Here is a 24,635-nt window from a genome sequence, read left to right on the forward strand (position 1 = left end):
CTGACACAGAATGGTGAAAGGTGTATTAGGGGACAGTAGGAAGGACAAAGTGGAGGGGACAGGATGGGCAGGGAAAGCATTCAGGCAGGTCTGACACCTTCTTCAAATAGATACATAATCACTGTCTGTCACCGCGCACAGTCCTCTTGAAATTTCAAAATAGTTGTCCTATAAGGGAAAGAAATTTAGGGTTATTTCCGTCTTATCTTATGTTTTCCTACGTGCATTCTGTCTTCTGTAGTTTATCTGTGGCCTCAGATGAACACTTTAGTGGGTGGCTGCATCTGTGAGTCTATACGTAATGGAAAATGATTGTCTTCAGATCTAGATCTGTGAATGTACACATTCTCATAATGATCTTTTCTTTCTTTGTCTGGTAGAGCCCGAATTTGAATAGAAAAATGAGGGACCCTGTCTTATTGTTTAAAACGGCGATTCCCAATCCCTGGGCTGAGGTGTTAACAGTCTTAGTTTAACAAACTCCCGTGACCATCTTTTTTTGATGATCATTGTGTGGAGATATCTTAATTGAAACTGTGAGAAGGGTGAGTGGACACTTCCCAGAGATTTTGCAGAGGCTTTACGTATTTAATGTCTTCCTTTTATAATGTTCTTGGAAACAAATATTACCCCTGTTTTCACCGATACCACAGCTGAGGCTCTGTGTAGGTCCCACTGAGAACTGGTATTAGGGCTGAGCCAGCAGGAACACAGGCAAAGCCTCAGGATATTATGAGAGAAGTCTGAGGAGATGATTCCACATTGAGGAGGTCCAGAAAGAATGAGGCAAGGTAGGAGACTTCCAAGTGGAGTGTGGTGTCATCCTCCTTGATGTATTCCAGGAACACACTGGAAAAGGTCCTCACCCGTAAGCACGCTTAGCTTCTAAAGTTACCACAAAGAGATGCCAGGTGGAAAACAGGGAAGCCCGTAGACTCGGGGTAAAGGTTTTGCATTTGGAAACAAAGACAAAAACAAAAGAGCAGACATACCGCACGACACACAAACCAGAGCCAATGACAGGAGAGTGTGCTGCACAGAAAGATGTGGCTGTCCGTAAGGACTCAGAACTGAAAGTGGCCAGAGCATTTACCTTGTGCTTCTTGGCAGTTTTGGCAGAGCCAGGGTTGATGTCACTCTTGGGAGTGTCGCCTGCTTCTGGATCTGCCAAAAGCCCTAGAAGGGATGGAGGTTTATTCTGATTTGAGTCGACTGTTTGGAGATCAAAAACAAAAAAAACCCTCCCCTCATTCTTCCAACAACTTAAACTCTTTGCCCCAGTCAGATCCCAAATCACGTGCAGAGGGTATCCCACATGCCTCAGGTGATCCCCAAGAAGAAGTTGAAGAACCATCCCTTATACCTGGATGAAGACGCCTAAAAGCCCCGATTCAGATGTGTTCATCACTCACCGAACAACGAGGGATGGCTGGGGGTGCAACTGGATGGACACACGTTAGGCTGTGCCTCATGCCTCACAGGGCCCAGCACGTGGCATGTGTACAGGGCATGTCTGCTGAAGCGCTATGCCTGCTTTTCTGCAGACAGCCCCAATCCTTCTCCACGAGAGACACCTGTACCAACACATGGTGGGGGGAATGACAAAGATGGGATCATGAGAAACTTGAGGAATGTGGTAATGGCAGCAGACACATTCCCCTTGCATCACAAAGGTCTGTGGTATGGCCTCTGCACCTTGGCCAAAGAGCTAACAGCGACAAAAATAAGATGGGTGTGTTTTACAAGTCAACTTCTAGTGCTCAGATCATCTTACCAAGTGTTGCGGGTGGAGGGGTTCAGGGCCGCCAAGGTTCAGGAGGTGGACGTGCCTAATGGTCCATGGGGGTGGGGAGCCTCTAGGGTAGGGCATGCAGAATCGTCCAGTTAACCGAGGAGGTCCCCATGGATCCACACTGTCCTGCAGAACAGAAGTGACAGCTACGTGCCTATGCAGACAAGAGAACCAATACCAAAAGCAGCTGTAACCCAGAGAAGAACGTGCCAGCACCTGCCACCTTCTCTGCCACCAGGATCCAAGAGCGTAGCATCAGTACCTGAAAACTCTGTCCCTGCCACTGGATACCACCTACAGCTGGGGGTGGTAGATGCAAGAGGAGGAACTGCTGTCACCACACATCACTGCCCGTGTCTGCGGAAGTAAAATGGCAAGGGTCCTGTCCTAGAGGGTTAACAGAAGTAATTACATAGTGATGAAGCAGCATTCTCCAGACAGGCAGGCATCTATGTCCCAGTTCACCCTGCATGCCTCCTCTGCAGTGACTCCTGATGCTCTGATTTTGGTATATTAGGAACACAACAAATTGAGTGGGAATAAATGGCTCCTATTCTGCTCGTGGAATCACAGCCACTCCTGGCGAAAAGGTCTGCAGCCGGACCCTCACTTTGCCTCCTCTGCTCCTCTCCCTGAGAAAGGAGTCTTCCCTCTTGAAGTGTTGTCAAAGGCCTCTGAGACCTCTGGGGAGTGAAGGATGCCTGGAGGAAGTCTTCTGTGAGGAACAAGTGACTTGTGGTGAATGTCTCCAAAGCTCAGATGTGTTCATCTTAATTCATAGGGAATTCTGACTTGAAGCATACTACAGGACACAGAGTAATTAAGTCCTGCAGAAACAAAAAAGGTAAACATTCACATAACAGCTTTAATGCAAGTGTTTTGGTATAAAACTCCTGGGATGTGTCATGAGACTGTATCAGCTCTAACAGTGTCTGGCGACACAACCAGAAACTGCTCATATGAACACAATCGAAGGACACAATGTTCAGGTTATTTTTACGAAGGTATAGCTGGAAGGATTCCAGACCACTCATTTACCAACAAAGACGGGAAGGTGATGAGTGATGATAATGACTTTGTCTAAGACCACTCTAAATTGCACAGGGCACAGGGACGCCTGGGTGGCTCAGTCGGTTGAGTGACCGACTTCAGCTCAGGTCATGATCTCACGGTTTGTGAGTTCAAGCCCTGCATCGGGCTCTGTGCTGATAGGTTAGAGCCTGGAGCCTGCTTCTGATTCTCTGTCTCCTTCTCTCTCTGACCCTTCCCCACTCATGCTCTGTCTCTCTCTGTCTCAGAAATAAATAAACATTAAAAAATAATTTTAAATTGCACAGGGCACAAAATAAAAAGTTGGAGTAATGACGGGGTTTCGCATTTTTCAATTTTAAACAATATGGTAGACTTTCTAGCAGGTTAATCTCCTAGGCAGAATCAAGAAAGGAAGACACAGCAGCCACACTGTTCCCACAGAGTTGAGGTCTGGAAGGGGTGACCCAGGCCAGGAGACGTCTGTTTGGAATGTGGGGTCATCCTCCTCCCGTTATTTCCAGAAACACATGGTAAAGTCTTAAGGTACTCAGCCTCTAAGCCCTTTGGGCTTCTAAACGTACCACAAAAAGATGACAGGCTGAAAATAGAGAAGCTTGTAGGCTCCTAGGTTAAGAGTGTGCATTTGGAAAACAAAAAACAAGCAGGCATATCACACAACACACAAAACGAGACTAGGCCAGGAGAGCGTGCTGTACAGACAGATGAGGGTTTCCCGAAAGTGTTACAACTGAGAATGGTCCCAGGATTTACCTTGTCCTTGTCTGCATTCTTCGTACAGTCAGAGCTGCTGTAACTCACAGAGGTTGCACCAGTTTCTGGATCTGCTAAGGACCCTGGAAGGGATAGAGGTTTATTCTACTTTAGTGGACTGTGTGAAATTAAAAGAAACCCTCACCTCATTCCTCCAATATCTTAAACTGTTCCCTACACACAGGTCCTTGGCCAGAGGCAGAGGATATCCCACATGCCTCAGGTGACCCCCAAGGATAAGGGGGACAATCCCATCACCTTGATAAAGACCTCACCGTGCCCTAGTTCTTGTTTTTCGTAATTAATCAAATAACTGTGGACAGGTCAGGCTCAACTAGCAATCTTGAAGTCATCACTTAAACAGAGGTTTCTCAGTATACATTATGGGAAATCACCATTTCATTACAGATTAAGAATAAAAATGAGGATGCCTGGGTGGCTCAGTCAGTTAATCATCTGACTCTTGATTTTGGCTCAGGTCATGATCTCACAGCTTGTGAGTTCGAGCCCTGCATCCGGCTCCACCCTGACGGTGTTGCGATTCTCTCTCCCCACCTCTCTCTCATGCTCCCAGACGTGCGCGTGCGCACACACACACACTGTCTCTCTCTCTCTCTCTCTCAAAATAAACGAGCTTAAAAAAGGTAAATGGAGCATACTGATTGGGGTATATCATCAGGGAATGCTCAACCTGGGTATGTTTCTTCAGGCTCCAAGTGGATTGTTCAGTCTTTTCGTTTATCTATAAACTGCCTTCTGCATGGGAAGTTATTATATAACTATATCTGATTAGAAATGTACTTACACTGGGGCGCCTGGGTGGCGCAGTCGGTTAAGTGTCCGACTTCAGCCAGGTCACGATCTCGCGGTCCGTGAGTTCGAGCCCCGCGTCAGGCTCTGGGCTGATGGCTCGGAGCCTGGAGCCTATTTCCGATTCTGTGTCTCCCTCTCTCTCTGCCCCTTCCCCGTTCATGCTCTGTCTCTCTCTGTCCCAAAAATAAATAAACGTTGAAAAAAAAAATTAAAAAAAAAAAAGAAATGTACTTACACTAATATACAAATGAGGAAAGGAAAACGATGGATATTTAGTAGTGAAGCCGCAGACTTGCCCTGATAACATCAGAGGACGAAGCTATATGGAGCCTGAATTTAGGAACGTAGGGCTATGGTTCAAGAAAAAATAAAATAAAAATGACAACATTAAAAATAGTAACGAAATGAACTCCTGAAATAAAACTAAAATAAAGTCTTCACATTATGTCAAGGTGGGAAGAAAGCTAAGGCCCATGTCCCGTCATCCCCTCCAGGATCCTCTCTTTAGCTAGGGCATGCTGGAGGAGGTGGGAGGGTCCGCAGTCAGGGGAGGGGCCTGAGCTCCACCAGTCACAGGGACAGGTGCTCCGCTGCCTGGGGCACCAGAGGAGAACGCCCTCCTGTCACCCCTTCAGACCACCTGCTATCCTTAGGTAGTAATTGTGGTTCTGTCCAGGACACACGATGATCACCCACAGGAAAACGCTTTGCCGCAGAAATTAGGCTGCTGCACATCACCACATGCTGCTTACTCTCCTCGGAGGGTTCTGTGTCTCTGGACTTCCAGGCATTGTTCTCCGCCTCCTGTATCCCTCAAGCAGCCTCTTTCCTTCCATCACATCCAGTCTTGGATACAGAAAAAGAATGGACTTCTATAAGAGTTGCAACACCACGTCCTCTGACTAGACACTAAACAGCACAACTGTCATCCCTCAAAACACCCATAAAAACTCATGTCACGCTCCCACACCTGTGTTTCAAGTGGGCGACCTTTCGGCTCTGCTCTGCCATTTCCCTCTCCCAGATCTGAGGCTTGATCTGGGGGAGAAAAACACATCCACCTTCAGTCGTGCCAGACTGTGCACCAAAGAGGGAGAGGAGGAAAAAAGGAAACACTTACCCAGTTGTCCTGAGCATTATTCTCATGAACTGCGATCTGAAAAAGCAACAATGAAAAGTCCATATTTAGGAATTCCAAGGGCCACTACCTTCACCCACATGAGGTACTAAGGGTTCAGTGTGTCAGGCAGAACTCAGGTTACCTGGTGTCTGAAGGTGAGTTCTGCCTGCTGCAGCTGTTCTTGTCTTTCTTCATTTTGTTGCCTGTGAGTTATAGTAGCTTTTGTCAGATAAGGCCCAATATTGGCTATGATTTTCAATAATCTGCCCATGTTGTCATCCTCCTATCTGTCCCCACATGAAACACTTTCCACATGATTGTAAATGTACAATAGGATCAAAACTGTTGTTCCATCCTTTCCTAACTCATTCCATGACCGTAGGGTTCAGAGTTCACATAATTCCTTCCCACTTTCAATTGTGCCCTAATTCATCATGTGACAAATGTCTTTCATCATAAAGCTCTTCCCTCCTTTCACTTAGATCTTCACCATGTTTCCTAGGGTTGCAAAGACCAGGGCCATGAAATGGCACTACCATGTTGATGGTATGATTCATTCTAAGACACACTGCTTTCCTACAGATTATGATACTTGACACCACCCCCCAGGAACGTTGGCATGGATGAAGTTTCCACACAGCGTGGCCATTGCTTGAAATCTGGAAATGTTGATGAAGTTAATTGTTTTGTTCTTTCTAAATCTTACCTTTTTTATCTGTTAATACTCTATGCATATGTCCTGTGCATTTTTGTTTATATTACTATGTTGAGTCTAAACATAGACTTTTAACCTCGTAAAAAGGTTAAAAACAAAAAAAGTGAAGAGAGGTTTCATGAGCTGCTGGTAATTAGTAGCTGAACTCACTTGTACTTGTTTATTTCTTTCATGGCTATTTTCACATTTTCCCTGCAGCTGCCAGCTGATTCTTCTTTGCCGCCAGTTCACACTGTGTCATTTTCAGCTTCCTAAGATGGGAAAGACATATACACAGTCCAGGAGCCAAGGTCCACAAATTCTGCCTTTTTACCTCCCAGCACTCTTGAAGGCCTAGATACAAATACCTTTCCCCCACCTCTCCCATAAATGCACAGACTGACAACACAGTCAGAGAAATGAACTGAACACCCCATTTAAGTTAAAGAAAATTCAACCTCTGTCTGCTGCCATGTCTCTGCTGTCAGACCTGTTTCCTCTCCTTCATCATAAAGTCATCAAATAACATTGCACTTTGTGCCTTCCCAGAGCTGAACTTTGGTTTGAGATGGTGAAGGCTCATTTCAGTTCAGTGTCAAAAACCTTGTCTGACCACCCATACCCATTAGGATGAACCAAGGGATCATCACTAGTCTCACACCTCCTTGGGGAGCCCTGATTCTCAGTCCAGAAGTTATACCCTGACACAGACAATCACGCTGAAAGACGACCTTCCAGGATATGGCTTCCCCAACATTGCAGCTCACTCCCAGACATTGCTAGAGTCAGGAGTACAACCCCTGCGTCCACCTTCACATATCCTGGTGGAGGAAAAGGCCAATCTTAGAGCAGCAACATCACCTGAGGTAGAACCTGATATGAACTGTCACACAGTCTGGGTTTATCTCCAGGAAACAGATTTCAGATGGAAAACTATCAACTTCATGGAGCCAATGTACTTGAAGAAGACTCAGTTCATTGACAGTGAAGGCAGCAAAGGGAAATGCTTAGAAAGGCTGGTTTGCTGTGTTGCCCTCAGACTATTTTGTTCATGGTGTTGCTTTAAAGGGTTTTAACTTGGTACTGGATGTATTCAAGAGTCACATGCAAAATTGAAAGACTCCTAGAAACGGACACAAAACCTCTAGACAGAGAAAGGCACATGCATTTCCTTCCGGCATCTCAGGCAGTCCTTCAACAAATGCTTTCTGGAGTGGCTGGAATGTAGTGGTTCTGTTGTAAGGGATTGAAAATAGAAAGGTGGCCAGGGTGCTGTACATGCTCCCCAAAAGAGCTTAGAAATGATAAAAACAAGATGCCAGTGAGACAGAGCAGGCTCCACCCCAGGTGTGGGAAGGACTAACAGAAGCTGAGTCTCCAGGGAAGAGAAGGAAGTATTTCCTTTTCAATGTGAATGAGGGACTCTAAAGGCCCTGATCTCCTCCTGAGAACAAAAGGAAATACTGTACAAAGGAGGAAACATGTGAGCGAATGCACCAAATTTCTAATGACCCCATGAAGACACATGTGACCAAGATGGAGAAGAAGGAAGCCCAGGACAAAGCCAGCCTGGCAGTGGGAACCAATCTCCCCAGGACTCATCAATGAACTTGGGGATAGAAAACTGAACTGCAAAATAGCTGAACAACTTTATGGGCACAGACTTAGAAGGAAATGTGTTTAGTTCAGAGGCAGCCAGCAAAGATGAGCCCTAGTGAAGCTGCGGGCTTTGGTCAAGACTCAGAGGAGTTTCGCTTCAAAAATCAGGGGACAGGAAATAGCTTCCTTAGGGATTGGCCTGCTGTGAACAATCTCACTAGCAGAACTGATGCAGGGATCCAGTACTACTGGCACCCCTACCCCCTTTCCAGAAATAAATTTCTGTGGTTTCTGCAGCAAGATCATTGATTTTTCCCCTACACATTCTTGACCCATGTGTGGTCCTGAACAAAAATGACCTAATTCCTGGATGACAAGACAACGTGATGGGACTGAATCCCAAGCAGATACAGATATCAATGTTATTAATGCTGATACCTTCCCTCTTCCACCCCAAATACATGACACAATATGTGACAAGCACTTAGGACAGAAAGGAAAATGCGGGTGACAGAAAGCCAGGTAAGAAGGACAGGCACAATTCTGAGTGCATTTGGCAAAAAATTTGAAAAGAATTTTAGTTATCTCTACTGGCCGTCACATTCATTCATACAACAGTACTTGTGATAGTTCTCACCTGAACATTTTAGTCTTCTATAGCCACTTTTCTTTCTTCACAGAATTCTTCAAGGATGCCTGCTTTGTCCTTCAGCTGTTTGACTTTTGCTTCTTTGGTTGCTTTCACAGACCTCAATGCATTACACTTGTCTTCCAGGGCCTTTTTATTTTCTGTACAAACATGGATTTGCTTTCTAAGTGTGCACATGACCTGAGACTTGTTTTTGGTGAGATAGGAAAAGGGCAAGAACCGTGAAGGCAGGAAGGCCCTCTTTCCCTTACCAATGCAAAGTCATTGTCACCAATATGGGGATTTCTCCCCAACAGACAGCATACTTTCCAGTTGACAGTTATTGGACCTCAAGACTCTCAACTCTACATGCTCGAATTCACCATTTTCATCTTGCGTTTTTAAGACAGATATGAGAAAAACACTTTCCATAAGTAATGATTGCACAAAAATTTGAGTGCACCTAACAGAACAGGATTGTGCATTGCAATAAACAAAGACCTTGAGGCATAAATATAACTAGGAGAAGATAAAGATGGTGGGAAATAGTTCATGTCAGATAGCTTATAAATGGTTTTCTTGTTGGGATATATATATATTTATATACATCTGTATATGTGTGTGTGTGTGCATACACACACACAAACACACACTTCTTCCCCATTCACGTTGAAAATTCACTGTTCAGCATTAAGAGAGAAAGAGACTATGGAGCACCTGGGTGGCTCGCTCAGTTGAGCATCAGACTCTTGATTTGGGGTCAGGTCATGATTCTAGGATCGTGCGATCCAGACCTGTGTTGGGCTCCACACTGAGCGTGGATCCTGCTTAAGATTCTCTCTCTTTCCCTCTGCCCCTCTCGCATGCCCTCTCTCACTAAAATTGAAACAAAAAATTCATAAAGAATAATTTAAAAATATTGTTTTAAAAGGAAAGGATTATACACTGTGGCTATCACCCTTTGTCTCTCAACTATATTTGGGAATTTTCTCCATATCTTGGAGGGCAGAGTTGAATGATGTGATAAATTACCTAGTTGTGAAAATAAAAGATAACTCCTAGTCCCTAAAATAGCAAAACTCATCTTGGTGGTCCTAGTGAAATTCTAGCTCATTGTTCAGAAAGAGGTTTGGCTCCCAGAGGCCCACTCTCTACTGTGGTAAATGGCAAGCAAATATGCTGTGTTCACTTCACCCAATGAATAAAAGCCTCCAAAGCCAAATTACAGTACAACTCAGCAGCCAACTCTTACCACTTCCTGATTCTTCACATTCCTCTCTCTCTGAGTTTGCAAGGCAACAAGTGCACTTTGAAGGGTGTCATTTAAAATTTCATTGAAGTGGGTTCCTGGGCGGCTCAGTCAGTTAAGCATCCCACTTCAGCTCAGGTCGTCATCTCGTGGTTTGTGAGTTTGAGCCCTGTGTCAGACTCTGTGCTGACAGTTCAGAGCCTGGAGCCTGGTTTGGATTCTGTGTCTCCCTCTCTCTCTACTCCTCCCCTGCTCCTGCTTGTGCTCTGTCTCTCCCTGTCTCTCAAAAAATTAATAAACACTATTTTTTTAATTTCTTTAAAGTGCTTATTATTTTGACCTTCTCCTTCAACAAAACATGTTGAATGAGTAATAATAATTCATTCCTTTTATTTGTGTTTTTAGAATGCAATCCAGGCAAAGAAGGGATTCTTACATTCAGTTTAAAAGCTTCATCAGAGAGAAACTTACTTTCTCTCATAGTTTCCTGAAGACATTTCCTTAACTCACTGTTGTATAAAACACGAAAAAGGAATCAGAATTTAAAAAAAAAAAAAAAAAAAGCACAGTGCTAGATAAACCTATCTTCTAATGTGTGACTCCTTTCACAAATAAAGAGGTAGCTCTTTACATTTGTGAAGCTTGTGTTGAATTGGTATTGTTTATAGAACACATGAAATAGGTCAGTAGGATGCTCTACCAGAGTGGCAGTAACCAAAATGAAATCACAAAAAATATTTGAAAGGGCAATGCTACCTTCTGTTCCCAAATGGATATTTTTTCAGCAATGAAGTTCTCTGTTTTCTTTCTTAAAAGTATTGATATTCTCAATTATTCACTGTAAACTAACTAAAAGGAGACAAAACATGTTCTAAGGCTGTTACCAAACCAGTGACCTCAAATAATCCCAGTGTATTAGCAGCACACATGATCTGACAGGTGGGTGTAACTAACATTTTAGCTTTCCCATTGTGCCTGAAGAAATCAAGTTTTAGCAGCATGTTAAACCTAAGAAAACCTTATTTCAATGAGATTCCTATTTAAAATATTGTCCAAAATGGAGAAACACAATAAAATATCTTCTCATTTCTCTCCCATCTGGAAGCACCCTTCTTAGAAAATCCAATCACTTCAAATACTTATGTCACCACCAGAGATGAAACAAAAATCAAATCCTATCAACTTACATTTCTCTCCTCCAATTATTAAGGTACATAAATAGGTCCCTGCAAATAATGGAGCAAACAAAACCATCATTTAGTCTCGATTTGAGCCACTCACACTCCCAGGTGCTATTTGGAATTCCACACAAGGAAAGCTCAAACTGCTGCTGACTGACTGACTACTCGAAGGCCTTGGATGACTTCCTGCTGCTCACAGGTTGCCTTTCATGAACCCTAGGGCGGGGGCCCTGGAGGACAAGGTCTTTGGAATCAAACATACGGGTACCATCTCAGCTTTACACTTAGTGGCTGGAGGGTCTGGATTAATGGCAATTCCTAGAAGACAAACTTTTTTCATCCCAACGTGAGAATGTTACCCTCCAACCTTAAAGGAATATTATTCAACACACACGAAGCACCCAATTACAGGGAACACATGTAAGCTCTAGAACAGACTCCTCCAACAGGGACTGATTCTGTCATCTGACCAGAAAGTGCAAACTTCTCTTTTGTTGGCCCAGTGTGAGAGCTCTCATGTCCTGAGATCACTCTTCTCCCCACCACCGCCACTGCATTCAAAGGGATGAACAACCAGCGTTTGAGGGCTCGTTAAGTGTAGGGAGCCACCCTGGCTCTCAACAGACAGCGCCACAGGATCACCACAGTCTATGGAGCCTGTGCAGAATACATTACCCGCATTTGCAAAAATCTCATCTCCACTCATTCTCCCCTGGCATGAACGGCTTCCTCCACCTCAGACTCAGAACCATGGTTTAAACCTCTCTTGTGACACACACCCTGTCTGGCAATATCTGGCTTTGTCTCTAAGCTCAGGCTTCTTGATGGGCTTGTAGATAGAGAGTTTTCTCATCTTCACATTTCACGAAGAGCCAGGTCATGGCAAAGTACTCACTCCAAACCTCAGGCTCATATCATCACTTGTTTCCTAATCATTTCTATGTAAAATTACACTAATTTCATTCCCTCTACTCTGGTGATGTGTTCCTCCTCCTGATGTCTTAAGAGATGGCAACTCCCTCCACATTGTCACTTAGGCTCCAAACAGGGAAGAGAAAGATGAATTTCAAGAGTTAAAAAGTCAATTAGACATCAGAAGTCCCCATATTTATCCTTAGGTGAATCAAAACGCACATCAAGGGGCGCCTAGGTGGCTCGGTTGAGTGTCTGACTTTGGCTCAGGTCATGCATGATCTCACTCTTCATGGGTTCTACCCTCCCATGGGGCTCTGTGGTGACAGGTAAGACCTGGTGCCCACTTTGGACTCTGTGTGTGTCTCTCCCTCTCTGTCCCTCCCCCACTTGCACTCTTTGTCTCTCACTCAAACATTAAAAAAAAAAAAACCCACATGAAACACCAGTACTGAGAAAATATTGCAAGAAAACTAAAGCTTAAATTCTTACCGTGATATTCTCAAGGCTCCATCTAAGAGGGGAAAAAACAAAATTAAATTTGGTATCAAAACATATTATTAGTAAAAACCTATAGTTCCTGATAAATAGCAAAATAGTAATCCAGTGAAATTACAGTAATTTTATTTTGCATAATTAATTCACAGGATTAAAAGATAAGAAAAAATAGAATTTCCTATTTAAGTCATGTTACTTCACAATTTCTGTTAAAGAGCACAATGTAAATAGCTTTTTTTTTAAACAGAAAATTTGTTTATATTAAATGAACATTCAGCCTATTCAATTTTGACCATTGATAATACATTTAAAAAATGCTTTAAATTGTCATTTCCCTCGCTTATTTTTTTTTTAAATCCAGTATCCACACTGAAGTTTAGAACTAGGATTATTTTGAATTCCTGAAATAAAGAAACAGGAAGGAAGGGAGGGAGGGAGGGACAGAGGAAGGGCGGGCAAAACCTTTGAGCTAAGATATGCCTCTTTTATTCTCTAGAAAGCTCTTCTGAAATACTACATGGAGTTGGCTATCTGCTGAATTCATACAGAGTTATGGCACCTCAGGTGCCATGATTTTTTCCAGACTGCTACAAACAAAATAAAAGCCACCAAATGAGAAAAAGAATAAAACACGGCTAGAGCTAAAGCACAAGCAACAACAGAAATAACAGTTGATGTTTAAAAAAAGAGCAAAAAGAGCTCTGCAGACCTCAGTTCTCCTGATAAATTCTAGCTCATCAAATCTAGGCATGACCCGGTTTTGACACCATTAACATATTTCCCCATTCTAAAGTTTGAAAGGACGATGAGAGGCCGAGGCCAGCCCTAAACTCTTGCCAGGATATTAGAATATCATCATGCTATCAAAAAGCCACTTAGGAACCTCTGAGCTTCCCTGTCCCTTGTCACCCAGCCCCACAGGCGGGTAAGTGAAAAGGAATATGAACACACCAAATACTTAATATTTGTGTTTCTGTGTGAAGGCAAGTTTTCTCCAGTGGCAGGGAGAGGGGCAAATACTCATTTAGAAATAAATTCCAAAGTACTCTGTTCTTCCAGAAAAGATCTGCCCTCAAGAGGAACGAAGAGCCTAACTGGGGATTTCCCAAAGAGTAAGCAATACAGGTGAGGGAAAATACTCAACTCCAGGGCTCTCACCTTCCTGTCTCACCTGGGAGTCAATTCAGACTAACCCCTAGCCAGATAAATATAAAAACCTCACACTCATGTCCTATTTACCTCAGTTCCTTTACCAGCACATAACATTTGCCTTTCAACACAACTTACAAGGCATAGTAAAGTAAAAACCACACAGTTTGAACACAGATAGCAAGCATTAGAATTACACTTCCTATGGCAGAGATGTAGGAATTATCATCCTGGGAACTTAAAACCACTTCCATTCCTATGATAATGCAGATGATGAAAAAAGTGGACAACATGTAAAAAGAGATGGTGAATGTAAGCAGACAGCTGAACCTCTAAGATTTTAAAGTGATTTGAGAAGCAGCGAAGGCAGTCCTGAGAGGAAAATACATTGCAATCCAGGCCTATCTCAAGAAACAAGAAAAATCCCAAAACCAAAATCTAACAGCACACCTAAAGGAAATAGAAGCAGAGCAGCAAAGACACCCCAAACCCAGCAGAAGAAGAGAAATAATAAAGATCAGAACAGAAATAAACAATATAGAATCTAAAACAACTGTAGAGCAGATCAATGAAACCAAGAGTTGTTTTTTTGAAAAAATAAAAAAAAATGATAAACCTCTAGCCATGCTTCTCAAAAAGAAAAGGGAGATGACCCCAATAGATGAAATCATGAATGAAAGTGGAATTGTTACAACCAATCCCTCAGAAATACAAGCAATTATCAGGGAATGCTATGAAAACTTATATGCCAACAAGCTGGGCAACCTGGAAGAAATGGACAAATTCCTAAACACCCACACACTTCCAAAACTCAAACAGGAGGAAACAGAAAGCTTGAACAGACCCATACCAGTGAAGAAATTGAATCGGTTATCAAAAAATCTCCCAACAAATAAGAGTCCAGGACCAGATGGCTTCCCAGGGGAATTCTACCAGACATTTAAAGCAGAGATAATACCTATCCTTCTCAAGCCATTCCAAAAAACTGAAAGGGAAGGAAAACTTCCAGGCTCATTCTATGAAGCCAGTATTACTTTGATTCCTAAACCAGACAGAGACCAAGGAAAAAAGAACTACAGGCCAACATCCCTGATGAATATGGACGCAAAAATTCTCAATAAGATACTAGCAAATCGAATTCAACAGCATATAAAAAGAATTATTCACCATGACCAAGTGGGATTCATTCCTGGGATGCAGGGCTGGTTCAACATTCACAAATCAATGTGATACGTCACATTCATAAAAGAAAAGATAAGAACCATATGATCCTGTCAATCGATGCAGAAAAAGCATTTGACAAAATTCAGCATCCTTTCCTAATAAAAACCCTTGAGCAAGTCGGGATAGAAGGAACATACTTACACATCATAAAAGCCATTTATGAAAAGCCCACACCTAATAGCATCCTCAATGGGGAAAAACTGAGAGCTTTCCCCTTGAGATCAGGAACACGACAGGGATGTCCACTCTCACCGCTGTTGTTTAACATAGTGTTGGAAGTGCTGGCATCAGCAATCAGACAACAAAAGGAAATCAAAGCATCAAGATTGGCAAAGATGAAGTCAAGCTTTCACTTATTGCAGATGACATGATACTATACATGGAAAATCCGGTAGACTCCACCAAAAGTCTGCTAGAACTGATACATGAATTCAGCAAGGTTGCGGGATACAAAACCAATGTACAGAAATCAGTTGCATTCTTATACACCAATAATGAAGCAACAGAAAGACAAATAAAGAAACTGATCCCATGCACAATTGCACCAAGAAGCATAAAATACCTAGGAATAAATCTAACCAAAGATGTACAAGATCTGTATGCTGAAAACTATAGAAAGCTTATGAAGGAAATTCAAGAAGATATAAAGCAATGGGAAAACATTCAGTGCTCATGGGTTGGAAGAATAAATATTGTTAAAATGTCAATACTACCCAAAGCTATCTACACATTCAATGCAATCCCAATCAAAATTGCACCAGCATTCTTCTCGAAGTTAGAACAAGCAATCCTAAAATTCATATGGAACCACAAAAGGCCCCGAATAGCCAAAGTAATTTTGAAGCAGAAGACCAAAGCAGGAGGCATCACAATCCCAGACTTTAGCCTCTACTACAAAGCTGTCATCATCAAGACAGCATGGTATTGGCACAAAAACAGACACATAGACCAATGGAATAGAATAGAAACCCCAGAACTAGACCCACAAACGGATGGCCAACTCATCTTTGACAAAGCAGGAAGGAATATCCAATGGAAAAAAGACAGTCTCTTTAACAAATGGTGCTGGGAGAACTGGACAGCAACATGCAGAAGGCTGAAATTAGACCACTTTCTCACACCATTCACAAAAATAAACTCAAAATGGATGAAGGACCTGAATGTGAGACAGGAAACCATCCAAACCCTAGAGGAGAAAGCAGGAAACGACCTCTCTGATCTCAGTCGTAGCAATTTCTTACTTGACACTTTCCCAAAGGCAAGGGAATTAAAAGCAAAATGAACTATTGGGACCTCATCAAGATCAAAAGCTTCTGCACTGCAAAGGAAACAATCAACCAAACTAAAAGGCAACCAACGGAATGGGAAAAGATATTTGCAAATGACATATCGGACAAAGGGCTAGTACCCAAAATCTATAAAGAGCTCACCAAGCTCCACACCCAAAAAACAAATAATCCAGTGAAGAAACGGGCAGGAAACATGAATAGACACTTCTAAAGAAGACATCCAGATGGCCCACAGGCACATGAGAAGATGCTCAATGTCGCTCCTCATCAAGGAAATACAAATCAAAACCACACTCAGATATCACCTCATGCCAGTCAGCGTGGCCAAAATGAACAAATCAGGAGATTATAGATGCTGGCGAGGATGTGGAGAAACAGGAACACTCTTGTACTGTTGGTGGGAATGCAAACTGGTGCAGCCACTCTGGAAAACAGTGTGGAGGTTCCTCAAAAAATTAAAAATAGACCTACCCTATGACCCAGCAATAGCACTGCTAGGAATTTACCCAAGGGATACAGGAGTGCTGATGCCTAGTGGCACTTGTACCCCAGTGTTTATGGCAGCACTTTCAACAAGAGCCAAATTATGGAAAGAGCCTAAATGTCCATCAACTGATGAATGGATAAAGAAATCGTGGTTTATATACACAATGGAGTACTACATGGCAATGAGAAAGAATGAAATATGGCCTTTTGTAGCAACATGGATGGAACTGGAGAGTGCGATGCTAAGTGAAAAAATGCATACAGCGAAAGACAGATATCATATGTTTTCACTCTTATATGGATCCTGAGAAACTTAACAGAAACCCATGGGGGAGGAAAAGGAAAAAAAAAAAGAGGTTATAGAGGGAGGGAGCCAAAGCATAAGAGACTCTTAAAAACTGAGAACAAACTGAGGGTTGATGGAGGTTGGAGCAAGGGGAGGGTGGGTGATGGGTATTGAGGAGGGCACCTGTTGGGATGAGCACTGGGTGTTGTTGGAATCCAATTTGACAATGAATTGCATAGTTAAAAAATAATAAATAAAATAAATAAAAACATTAAAAAATTCTACATTTATGAATTTAATGTGCAATCTCCTAATTTTCCATATAGGATGTACATTTTTCTTTCAACTACATGTGGGATTTTCTCAGGACTAAAACATCTAATGTATGCATATACACAAAATATCAAATGAAGAAATCCACTCTAACGAAATGAAATCATACTGGTGAACATAGGTTACATTTTTTATGGCAGTACTCAAGGTGGGGTGATATTTTCAACTGGGGGGGGGAGTTAACAGACACGTACACCACAAATCTTGAAGTTACAGCAACTTGCCTGCGCATCAGAAGGTCTGTCTTGTTTCTTACAGGGACAGAAAGGAGCCTTGAAAGTATGTGTGGTGAATGTAAAACTCAGGCAGGTCTGTGAATCTCTGACTGAGAAAATGAGAAAGAAAGGAAAAAAAAAAAAGTGGAAATGTATCGAACAGGGTATCTAAGCATCAATTTTCATAAAGAAAAAATACCATCAGGCTTTTTCTTCTAAAATTGATTCAGGATGTTTGTTTGGTACAGTCTTACCCATACTGAGAAGTGGCCTTGGTATGTTCTTTGACCATGAGCAGTCTGGGAGGGACGCCGTGAATCTGCTTTTAGTAAAACTGCAATCAATTTAAAAGTATTTCAGATGTTCACGAGTTCATGAGAAATCAGAAAACATGCCAAATCTCACCTGAAAAGGGGATAAGGTAACGAGGATGTTTTTAAGATATTATTGATGAGATTCCTTCCAAAGAAGAGAAGAGAGGATAACTGTAACAAATTCTGTTGCAGGAATAATATTGAACATTCAAGAAACGGGCGGCTCCCGACACAACATACCTGTCAGGTTTCCAGTTGTTTCCAACGACTACAACATTGTTGGGAAAAAATCCCCACTGAAACTTCATAAAAGCATGTGCGATGTGGAGGGCACATTGTGTTTTCATCTCTCGCTCTGGTTCCGGCAGGACTCGGAGAGTGGGTCTCAGCTCCTTCTTCTAGAAGGTCCTGAGAGTCAACATTTGGCGGCTTCACTTCCCAACTGAATGCGGCTCCTGTTCCTCCGAATTTGTGTCAGGTTTTCTCCCCCGAAACAAGCCTGACCTGGAACAAACCAACCCCAGCCTCTCTGACATGGCGTCACGGGACCCATGAATCCACGGATCCTCCAGGGAAATACCGGCAGGGGAAATGAGGAACACACTACAGAACAGCCCAGAAAAAGCGAGGGACTGTGCCGCCAACCCACCACCCGCGCTTCTGGGGAAGCCGCCCAGGCCCTGCCTCCCCCGCCTCGGGACTCAGCCCCACCACCTAGGAGACGCCAAGGGGCTGGGAAGCTACCAGGGTCTCCCCCAGGCCGGGGGGCGGAACCTGCTGGAAACGCAGCTCTGGCTCTTTGCCCACACTCAGAGGCACTGGGTCCTCAGAAGCAAGGAAGCCTTCCCAGCCCCGAGGCGCCCTGGATCAGAAAAGCCTGGTTAGTGGGCGCCTTCTCAGGCCATCACTGGCCACACAGAGGCCCGGCCCCTCCCTGGGCGTGGTGCGTGCGCGCCCTCTGCCGGCCGCGGTGGGAATTCCGCAATGCTCAAGGCCATGGCTGCTCAGCTGGAAGTACTGAGAGTGCAGCTGGTCCAGTGAAGCCTGTTCTCCTGATCGGGAAGGGTCTTACCTAAGGGCTTGCTTGGGACACAAAGAAACCTTTTCCTTCTCCTTTTTACTGAGTGCAGAATGAAACCGAATTTATTGACATAATGATATCATGTGTAATGCTTTTAGCGGCTTTTGCAGAAATACAGACACCTGCTGACCTACAGGTTATGGTGTTTAGCACCATAATACTTGGGTTAAATAAAAAAGTTGACACCTCTGAGAAAGAGATACAGGCTTCCAGATATGGAATGAATAACTCATTGGGATCCAAGGTACAGCCCATAGAATAGCATCAATCCTGTAAGAAAGCGTTGCATGCTTTCCCAATATAGCTACCCTTAGGTACCTGGAGAGCGTAATGTATACACACGGAATCACCATGATATATGCCTGAAACTGATACAACATGGTGAGTCTCCTATATTTCAATTAAAAATGACAAAATTTTTAATTTCTCCTTCACCATTAAAAATTATTTCTAATTGAGAACATATGAAATTCCATTTATACCACATTCTCTAACGTCAACATCTTGATGTTGAGAGCTTATTTTTCTTGTCAATAATGTCTTTGAGGACACAAATGGGACAAGGTCAGAATGTGCATCTAGAGGGAGCTACACATCTGGTATAAATTTCCTGCCTCTATATGGGTAATTTCAATGAAAAGTGCTTTAGGGACGAAGATGGATGAAATCATTTCCATCAGACTCATAGGTAGATAATTGTCCCTTCAAATAATAATTGCCATCTCTTCATATCAGAGGAAGGCTGGGTGAAGATATAGGTTTCTCTTTTGAACTAAGAGAAGGCTGTGGTGTTTTAAACTGCTCACCTACCATCCAGAATCCAGAGATTAGCAGCCCTCGGCCTTCTGCTCTGTGCAGCCCTGTCCAGGAAACGGCACCACATCTCCTGTGTCCCCCTCTCCCCTGTCATGTTTTAGCTCAGGCCCTGATCACAGTGGATGAGAATCCTGTTTAGAGAAGCTGCTCATGCTGACCTTTACTGGAGCACGGCTGTTCCAGACACCACAGGGAAGCATGTGGACAGCGAGATTTTGAGCCCTTGGTGGCCCAGCCATGACCCCAACGTGGATGGAAGGCTGGTTGCCTCCATAACCTGGGAGGAAGGAGGGCCAAGCAGGAGTCAGGGGCTCTGGGGCAGAACGCATGGGCTTTGAGGACCTGGAAAGAGTCACATGCTTACACCCAACTCTCCTTGGTGGTGCGGAAGGAATGGGTATCATGTCATTGACTTCTGCCCTGCCCGGCCCTCAAAAAGGAAACAGTGGGGGGTGGGGCGACTTGGTGGCTCAGTCACTTAAGTGTCCAACTTTGGCTCAGGTCATGATCTCAGGATCTGTGAGTTTGAGCCCCACATCCGGCTCTGTGCTGACAGCTCAGAGCCTGGATCCTGCTTTGGATTCTGTGTCTCCCTCTCTCTCTGCCCCTCTCTCAATTGTGCTCTGTCTCTCTCTCACTCAAAAATAAACATTGCATCAAAATAAAAGATAAAAACAGAAAACACTGAAAGGAATATGGGCCATTATAAGACTCACACCCACAACTGCTACCATGAGTCTACCTCAGCTCCCACCTGGATTGGTGCTACCGTGAGGTAGCGGGTACGTGGGGAAATCCACAACGTGTGGATTCATGCAGGGTTTCCTCACTGTTCTACCCGAGACACTGCTGACCCCTCATCCATGTCTTGCAATCACGAATCAGCCATGTCCTGGGGGCTGATAGCTGCCCTGCTGATCACCATACACCACGGTGAGTAGGAAGTGCCACGTGCTTGCGAGGATCTATTGACAAGTGAACACAACTGTCACCAGATCTGGAGGAAGCTTGTGGCCACCACCCCAGAAGGAACCAGCGGGACATGTGCAGTCAATACAATTCAAACAGTCACTTATCTTCTGCCCCTATTACTGTAGATTCTCCCTGTTTGTGACCGTGTGTACAGGGGTCACACTGTGTACATCAACACAGAATGACCATAGGTCCTCCTGGAAGCAGATAATGACAGAGATACAGAACTGTGATGGGTTTATTAAGGGAAACGAGGAAAAACAAAATAGAGGGGACAGGAATGGTCAGGGAAAGAATTCAGTCAAATATGCATATCAGACAACTTTTCTAAATATATCACATCACCACAGCCTATTGGTCATAGTTCAGGGTCCTCTTCAAACTTCACATTCTCCTGTAAGGCAATGAGATTTTGGGTTATTGCAATGAGATCTTGTGTTCTCCTCTATGTATTTTGTCTTCAGCAATATATCTGTGGCCTTGGATGAACACTTAATTGTGTGGCTGCATCTGTGTGTCTACCTCTAAGGGATTATGACTGTCTTCAAATCTTAGATATAGATCCCTGAATGTACACAGTATCACAGTTATCTTTTTCTTTTTCATAAAGTAGGACCTGAATTTTAAAAGAAAAAACACAGGGGTCTTTGCCGTATTTTTTGAAACAGGGATTGCCAACCTCTCAGCCTCAGGCATTACACTCTTAGTTTCATGAAATTGAATGAACATCTGTTGAGGACCTTCTGTGTGGAGATACATTCATTTCCACCCTGAGAAGGGTGAGTGTCCACTCCTCCCATACATTTTACAAATTCCTTAAGTGCTTCTCACCTCTTCATCGTACTGACCTCAGAAACCAACATTGTCCCTGTTTCTCAGATTACAAACCTGAGGCTCTGAGATGACCGCCGAGAGCTGGTGTTAGAGCTGACACAGCAGGAACACAGGCAAAACCTCAGGAGATTGCGAGGGAACTTTCGGAGACGCAAACCTGCAGGCAGGGTGGTGACAGCAGACGCAGGGGTGTGGTGACCAGAGTTCAGCAGGGGCGGCTCCTCCTCACCCTTGAGTTCCCCACCAAGAGTCTGACTCAGGCTGAAGGCCAAGGAAGCGGCACAGCTGATCTACAACCTGCCTTCACATTTAGTCTCACTGAGACACGCTAACTTAGGCAGACAAGCGTTTCCTAAGACTAAGTTTAATTTCCCAAGTGTCCCAAAACATTCTTTCACACATGTCCAGACCCTTCAGAAGACCAAGGGAAACAACAAACTTTATTTAGATTATGAACTAGGTGCACTGTGGTAACGTTGACATTTCAGAGATGATGACTGCATTCTACATTGTGGTTGAACCCGTGCAGCAGTCCTTTGCAGACTTCACACTGTCCTCATGCTCCCTTCCCAGTGTGTGGGCCCTGCCAGAAATGGCCTCCAAGTCCATCCTACTGACCCCAACGACCTCCCCTCTGCACCTCCTCAAACTCTGCTTACTGTGCTCAACTTCCCTTCTATTCCTGCGTGATTCAAGTTTCCCCCAGTTTTGCACTGGATCCTTCACTGGTACTTCCACTATGGTGACAAGGTCTATGTCATATAATGCATGTGCCCCCTTTCAGACGGGACACCTGAGGCACCTACACTTAGGGGTGCATCTCATCCTTCACGGAGCTCAAAACATTGTGTCTGTCAGATAGGCACCAGTGCTCCTGATACGTCTGCCTTTGTGTAAAAATCCTCTTTCTTTTTGACAAGAGAAACCTACAGCTGACCTCATTACAGGGAAATGACACAGCCCATTATAAACTATGTCCTGAGAAACTTGAGATATGTGACACTGTCCTCAGGCAGGTTTGCAGTTGAATTGCCAAGCCCTCATAAGCATCCCTACATCATTCCCACCAAGTCTTTCACCAAGAAGATGAATACGCTTTATCAGTCACTCATCCAGTTCAGGTCATCTTACCAAATTTAGTACGTGGAGGAGCTGGTGGAGGAGGTGGAGGTGGCCCATCGCCCGTGACTGGTGGTGAAGGGTGGTCCATGGGGGACAGCCTGCAAGGTGATCCTGGGGAAGGACCAGGCCCTCTTGCATACATAATGGCCTGCCGAACAGAAATGAAAGCTATGTTCATAGGACAGAGCAAAACACCAACACCAGTAAAAACTGGCAACCCAAAGAAACAGTGCTCATCTCCTGCCAGCTTCCCCACCACCAGGTTCGAAGAGGGCAGCATCAGCGCAAAAATCTCTACCCATACATTGCGTTCCACTTATAGCTTTGGGGGTGGGGAACGGATGCTATGGGGACAAACCAGTGTTCCCACATGTGTGCAAATGTAGAACAGCAAGCTCTTGTCTGAGAGGATTTATGGAATGAATACCAAATTAATAAAATAGCATATTCCTGATAGGAAGGCATTTAAGTCCAGAATCACCTTCCACCTCGCATCCGCCTCCACCACAGAGGCTGCTTATTTGTATGTGAAGAACTACAGATTGAGAAGGAATGACAATCCCAGGCTGCACACATGGAATCATAGCCCTCGTGGCTCAAAGCTCTGCCTCTAAGCCCCCGCTTGTGCCCGATCTGCTTCTCTCCCGACAATGAGGTCTTTTACTCTCTGCAAGTGCTATCCATGGGCACAGAGACATGTTGGGAGATGGGGATCCTGAGGTCATGCAGAGAACCTCGAAAAGCATGTTCTTAGAGAAACATGTTACCTATACATGTTAGGTAGGCTTAGCTAATTTATTTTCATTCAGTGGTACTTCTCAGTTAAATACAGTACAACTCGCAGGGTACTTTTGTTCGCTGAAAAGATGAGCTAAAATTCTAAATAATAGAATTAACACAAATACACTTTCGTTTCTGCTGTACATCTCCATGTTTCACCTGTAACAGTGACACAGGACGCAAGAGAACGTGCTCATGTGAACACAAAGGACACAGTGGACAATTACAATGCAGGTAATTATGGATTGTCTCTCTTCAGCACGCATGTTGCAATGCGTGTTTTCTAGGACAAATATGTCACCTCTCAGAGTTGAGAAAATGTATACCCAGGGCACAACTGAGGAGATTCCAGACAGCACATTTACAAAAAAAAAAAAAAAAAAAAAAAGGCTGAATGTTGACGGGTATTAAATTTACTTTGTCTAAGACCACTCTAAATGACACATACAAAAATACAAGTTGGAGTTAAGGCAGTTTGCATTTTCAAAACATAAGGATAACTGCCGATTTTATGAACACATTAATCCCCTAGACAGAAACAGAACAGGAAGAAACAGCAAGAGCAATGATTCCACACTGAGGAGGTCCAGAAAAAATAAGTCATGCCAAAAGACTTGCAGGTGGAGTGTGGTCTCTTCCTCCCTGGGTTATTTCCAGGTATATACCAGAAAAGCCCTTGGGTGCTCAGCCCTAGGCACGATTGGTAATACACCTTCCACAAGGAGGTGACAGGCAGAAAGTAGAGAACCCCATAGACTTGGGTTCAGGCCGTGCATTTGGAAAATGAGAAAAACAAGCAGACATATCATACAACACACAAAAGAGACACAAAGCCGGGAGAGAGCGCTGAACAGAAAAAGGAGGGTTTTGCCAAAGAGTTACAACTGAAAATGTCCACAGCAATTACCTTGTCCTTCGTGGTCCTTTTGGTAGAGTCAGTGTTGTTGTTACTCACAGAAGCAACATGTGGATCTGAAAAAGGCCCTAGAAGGGATGGAGGTTTATTCTGCTTTGAGTAGATTGTGCAGGATTAAAAAAAAAACAAAAACAAAAACAAAAAAAACCCACAAAAACAAACAAAAAAACCCCCCAAAAAACAAAAACCACTCTCCTCATTCCTCAAGCAACTTAAACTCTTTGGCCCAGTCAGATCCCAAATCACATGCACAGGGTATCCCGGATGCTTCAGGTGATCCCAAGGTAAAGGGAGAGCCATTCTTTAAACTCTGATGAAGACCCATAAAAGCCCTGGTTCAGGTGTTTTCATAACTCCTCAAACAACTGTGGATGACTGGGGGCTCAGCTGGATGGATATACGTTAGGCTGCGCCTCATGCCTCCCACCGCCCAGCACATGGACTGTGTATGGCACACATCTGCTGAAGCGCTATGCCTGCTTTTCTGCATACAGCCCCATTCCATCTCCACAAGAGACACCTGTACCAA

General features: G+C 43.8%; 2 protein-coding genes and 2 long non-coding RNA genes across 42 annotated transcripts in view; 1 reads left to right on the top strand and 3 right to left on the bottom strand.

Moving 5' to 3' along the window:
- The window catches only part of LOC123384112 (extensin-like), a 239,517-nt gene that overhangs the window by 131,496 nt on the left and 83,386 nt on the right, over positions 1-24,635 (bottom strand). For 14 of the 20 annotated variants that reach the window (XM_045053147.1, XM_045053164.1, XM_045053163.1 and 11 more), the window contains 3 exons: positions 24,098-24,174; positions 22,420-22,558; positions 21,343-21,445 (listed from right to left, as the gene is read on the bottom strand). In XM_045053147.1, coding sequence (XP_044909082.1) covers positions 21,343-21,445; positions 22,420-22,558; positions 24,098-24,174 — 319 coding nt within the window. Of the gene's footprint in view, positions 1-20,674; positions 20,849-21,342; positions 21,446-22,419; positions 22,559-24,097; positions 24,175-24,635 lie in introns of those variants that run through there. The other 6 variants (XM_045053149.1, XM_045053161.1, XM_045053148.1 and 3 more) reach the window with 3 other exon arrangements.
- Positions 1-24,635, top strand: part of LOC123384118 — an 83,851-nt gene that overhangs the window by 17,424 nt on the left and 41,792 nt on the right. The window contains exon 3 of one of the 3 annotated variants that reach the window (XR_006594789.1): positions 6,442-8,117. The exons of the other annotated variants lie outside the window; for them this stretch is intronic. This is a non-coding gene — a long non-coding RNA (uncharacterized LOC123384118). Of the gene's footprint in view, positions 1-6,441; positions 8,118-24,635 lie in introns of those variants that run through there. 3 annotated transcript variants of the gene reach the window in all.
- On the bottom strand, positions 7-12,311 carry LOC105259725 (transport and Golgi organization protein 1 homolog). Of its 18 annotated transcripts, none has more exons than XR_006594778.1 (13): positions 12,284-12,307; positions 10,886-10,924; positions 8,459-8,610; positions 6,394-6,494; positions 5,671-5,731; positions 5,529-5,564; positions 5,379-5,446; positions 5,049-5,254; positions 3,596-3,678; positions 1,775-2,619; positions 1,413-1,574; positions 1,094-1,176; positions 7-168 (listed from the first exon to the last, which is right to left on the bottom strand). XR_006594778.1 is itself a non-coding variant. In XM_045053183.1 (6 exons), the coding sequence occupies exons 1-5, from the start codon at positions 6,414-6,416 to the stop codon at positions 5,143-5,145; spliced, it is 300 nt and encodes a 99-aa protein (XP_044909118.1). In that variant the 5' UTR covers positions 6,417-6,530; the 3' UTR covers positions 4,544-4,581; positions 5,049-5,142. The 18 variants fall into 18 exon arrangements, 1 of the variants encoding a protein (XP_044909118.1); XR_006594779.1 differs by having other exon boundaries at positions 10,455-10,924; XR_006594777.1 differs by lacking the exon at positions 10,886-10,924 and having other exon boundaries at positions 12,284-12,311.
- LOC123384117 lies at positions 16,897-20,041 on the bottom strand. Its single transcript, XR_006594787.1, has 4 exons — positions 19,641-20,041; positions 17,826-18,089; positions 17,526-17,605; positions 16,897-17,381 (listed from the first exon to the last, which is right to left on the bottom strand). It is a non-coding gene; the product is annotated as an uncharacterized LOC123384117 (long non-coding RNA).

This window comes from Felis catus, chromosome A2 (genome assembly GCF_018350175.1).
Source record: "Felis catus isolate Fca126 chromosome A2, F.catus_Fca126_mat1.0, whole genome shotgun sequence".
NCBI lineage: Eukaryota > Metazoa > Chordata > Mammalia > Carnivora > Felidae > Felis > Felis catus.

Coding starts and splice junctions, on each gene's coding strand:
- LOC105259725 (XM_045053183.1), bottom strand. CDS start 6,416: ATGAAAGAAATAAACAAGTACAA. Junction 5,732..6,393: donor AAAGAAATAAACAAGTACAA/GTGAGTTCAGCT, acceptor TATAACTCACAG/GCAACAAAATGAAGAAAGAC. Junction 5,565..5,670: donor AACTCACCTTCAGACACCAG/GTAACCTGAGTT, acceptor TTGCTTTTTCAG/ATCGCAGTTCATGAGAATAA.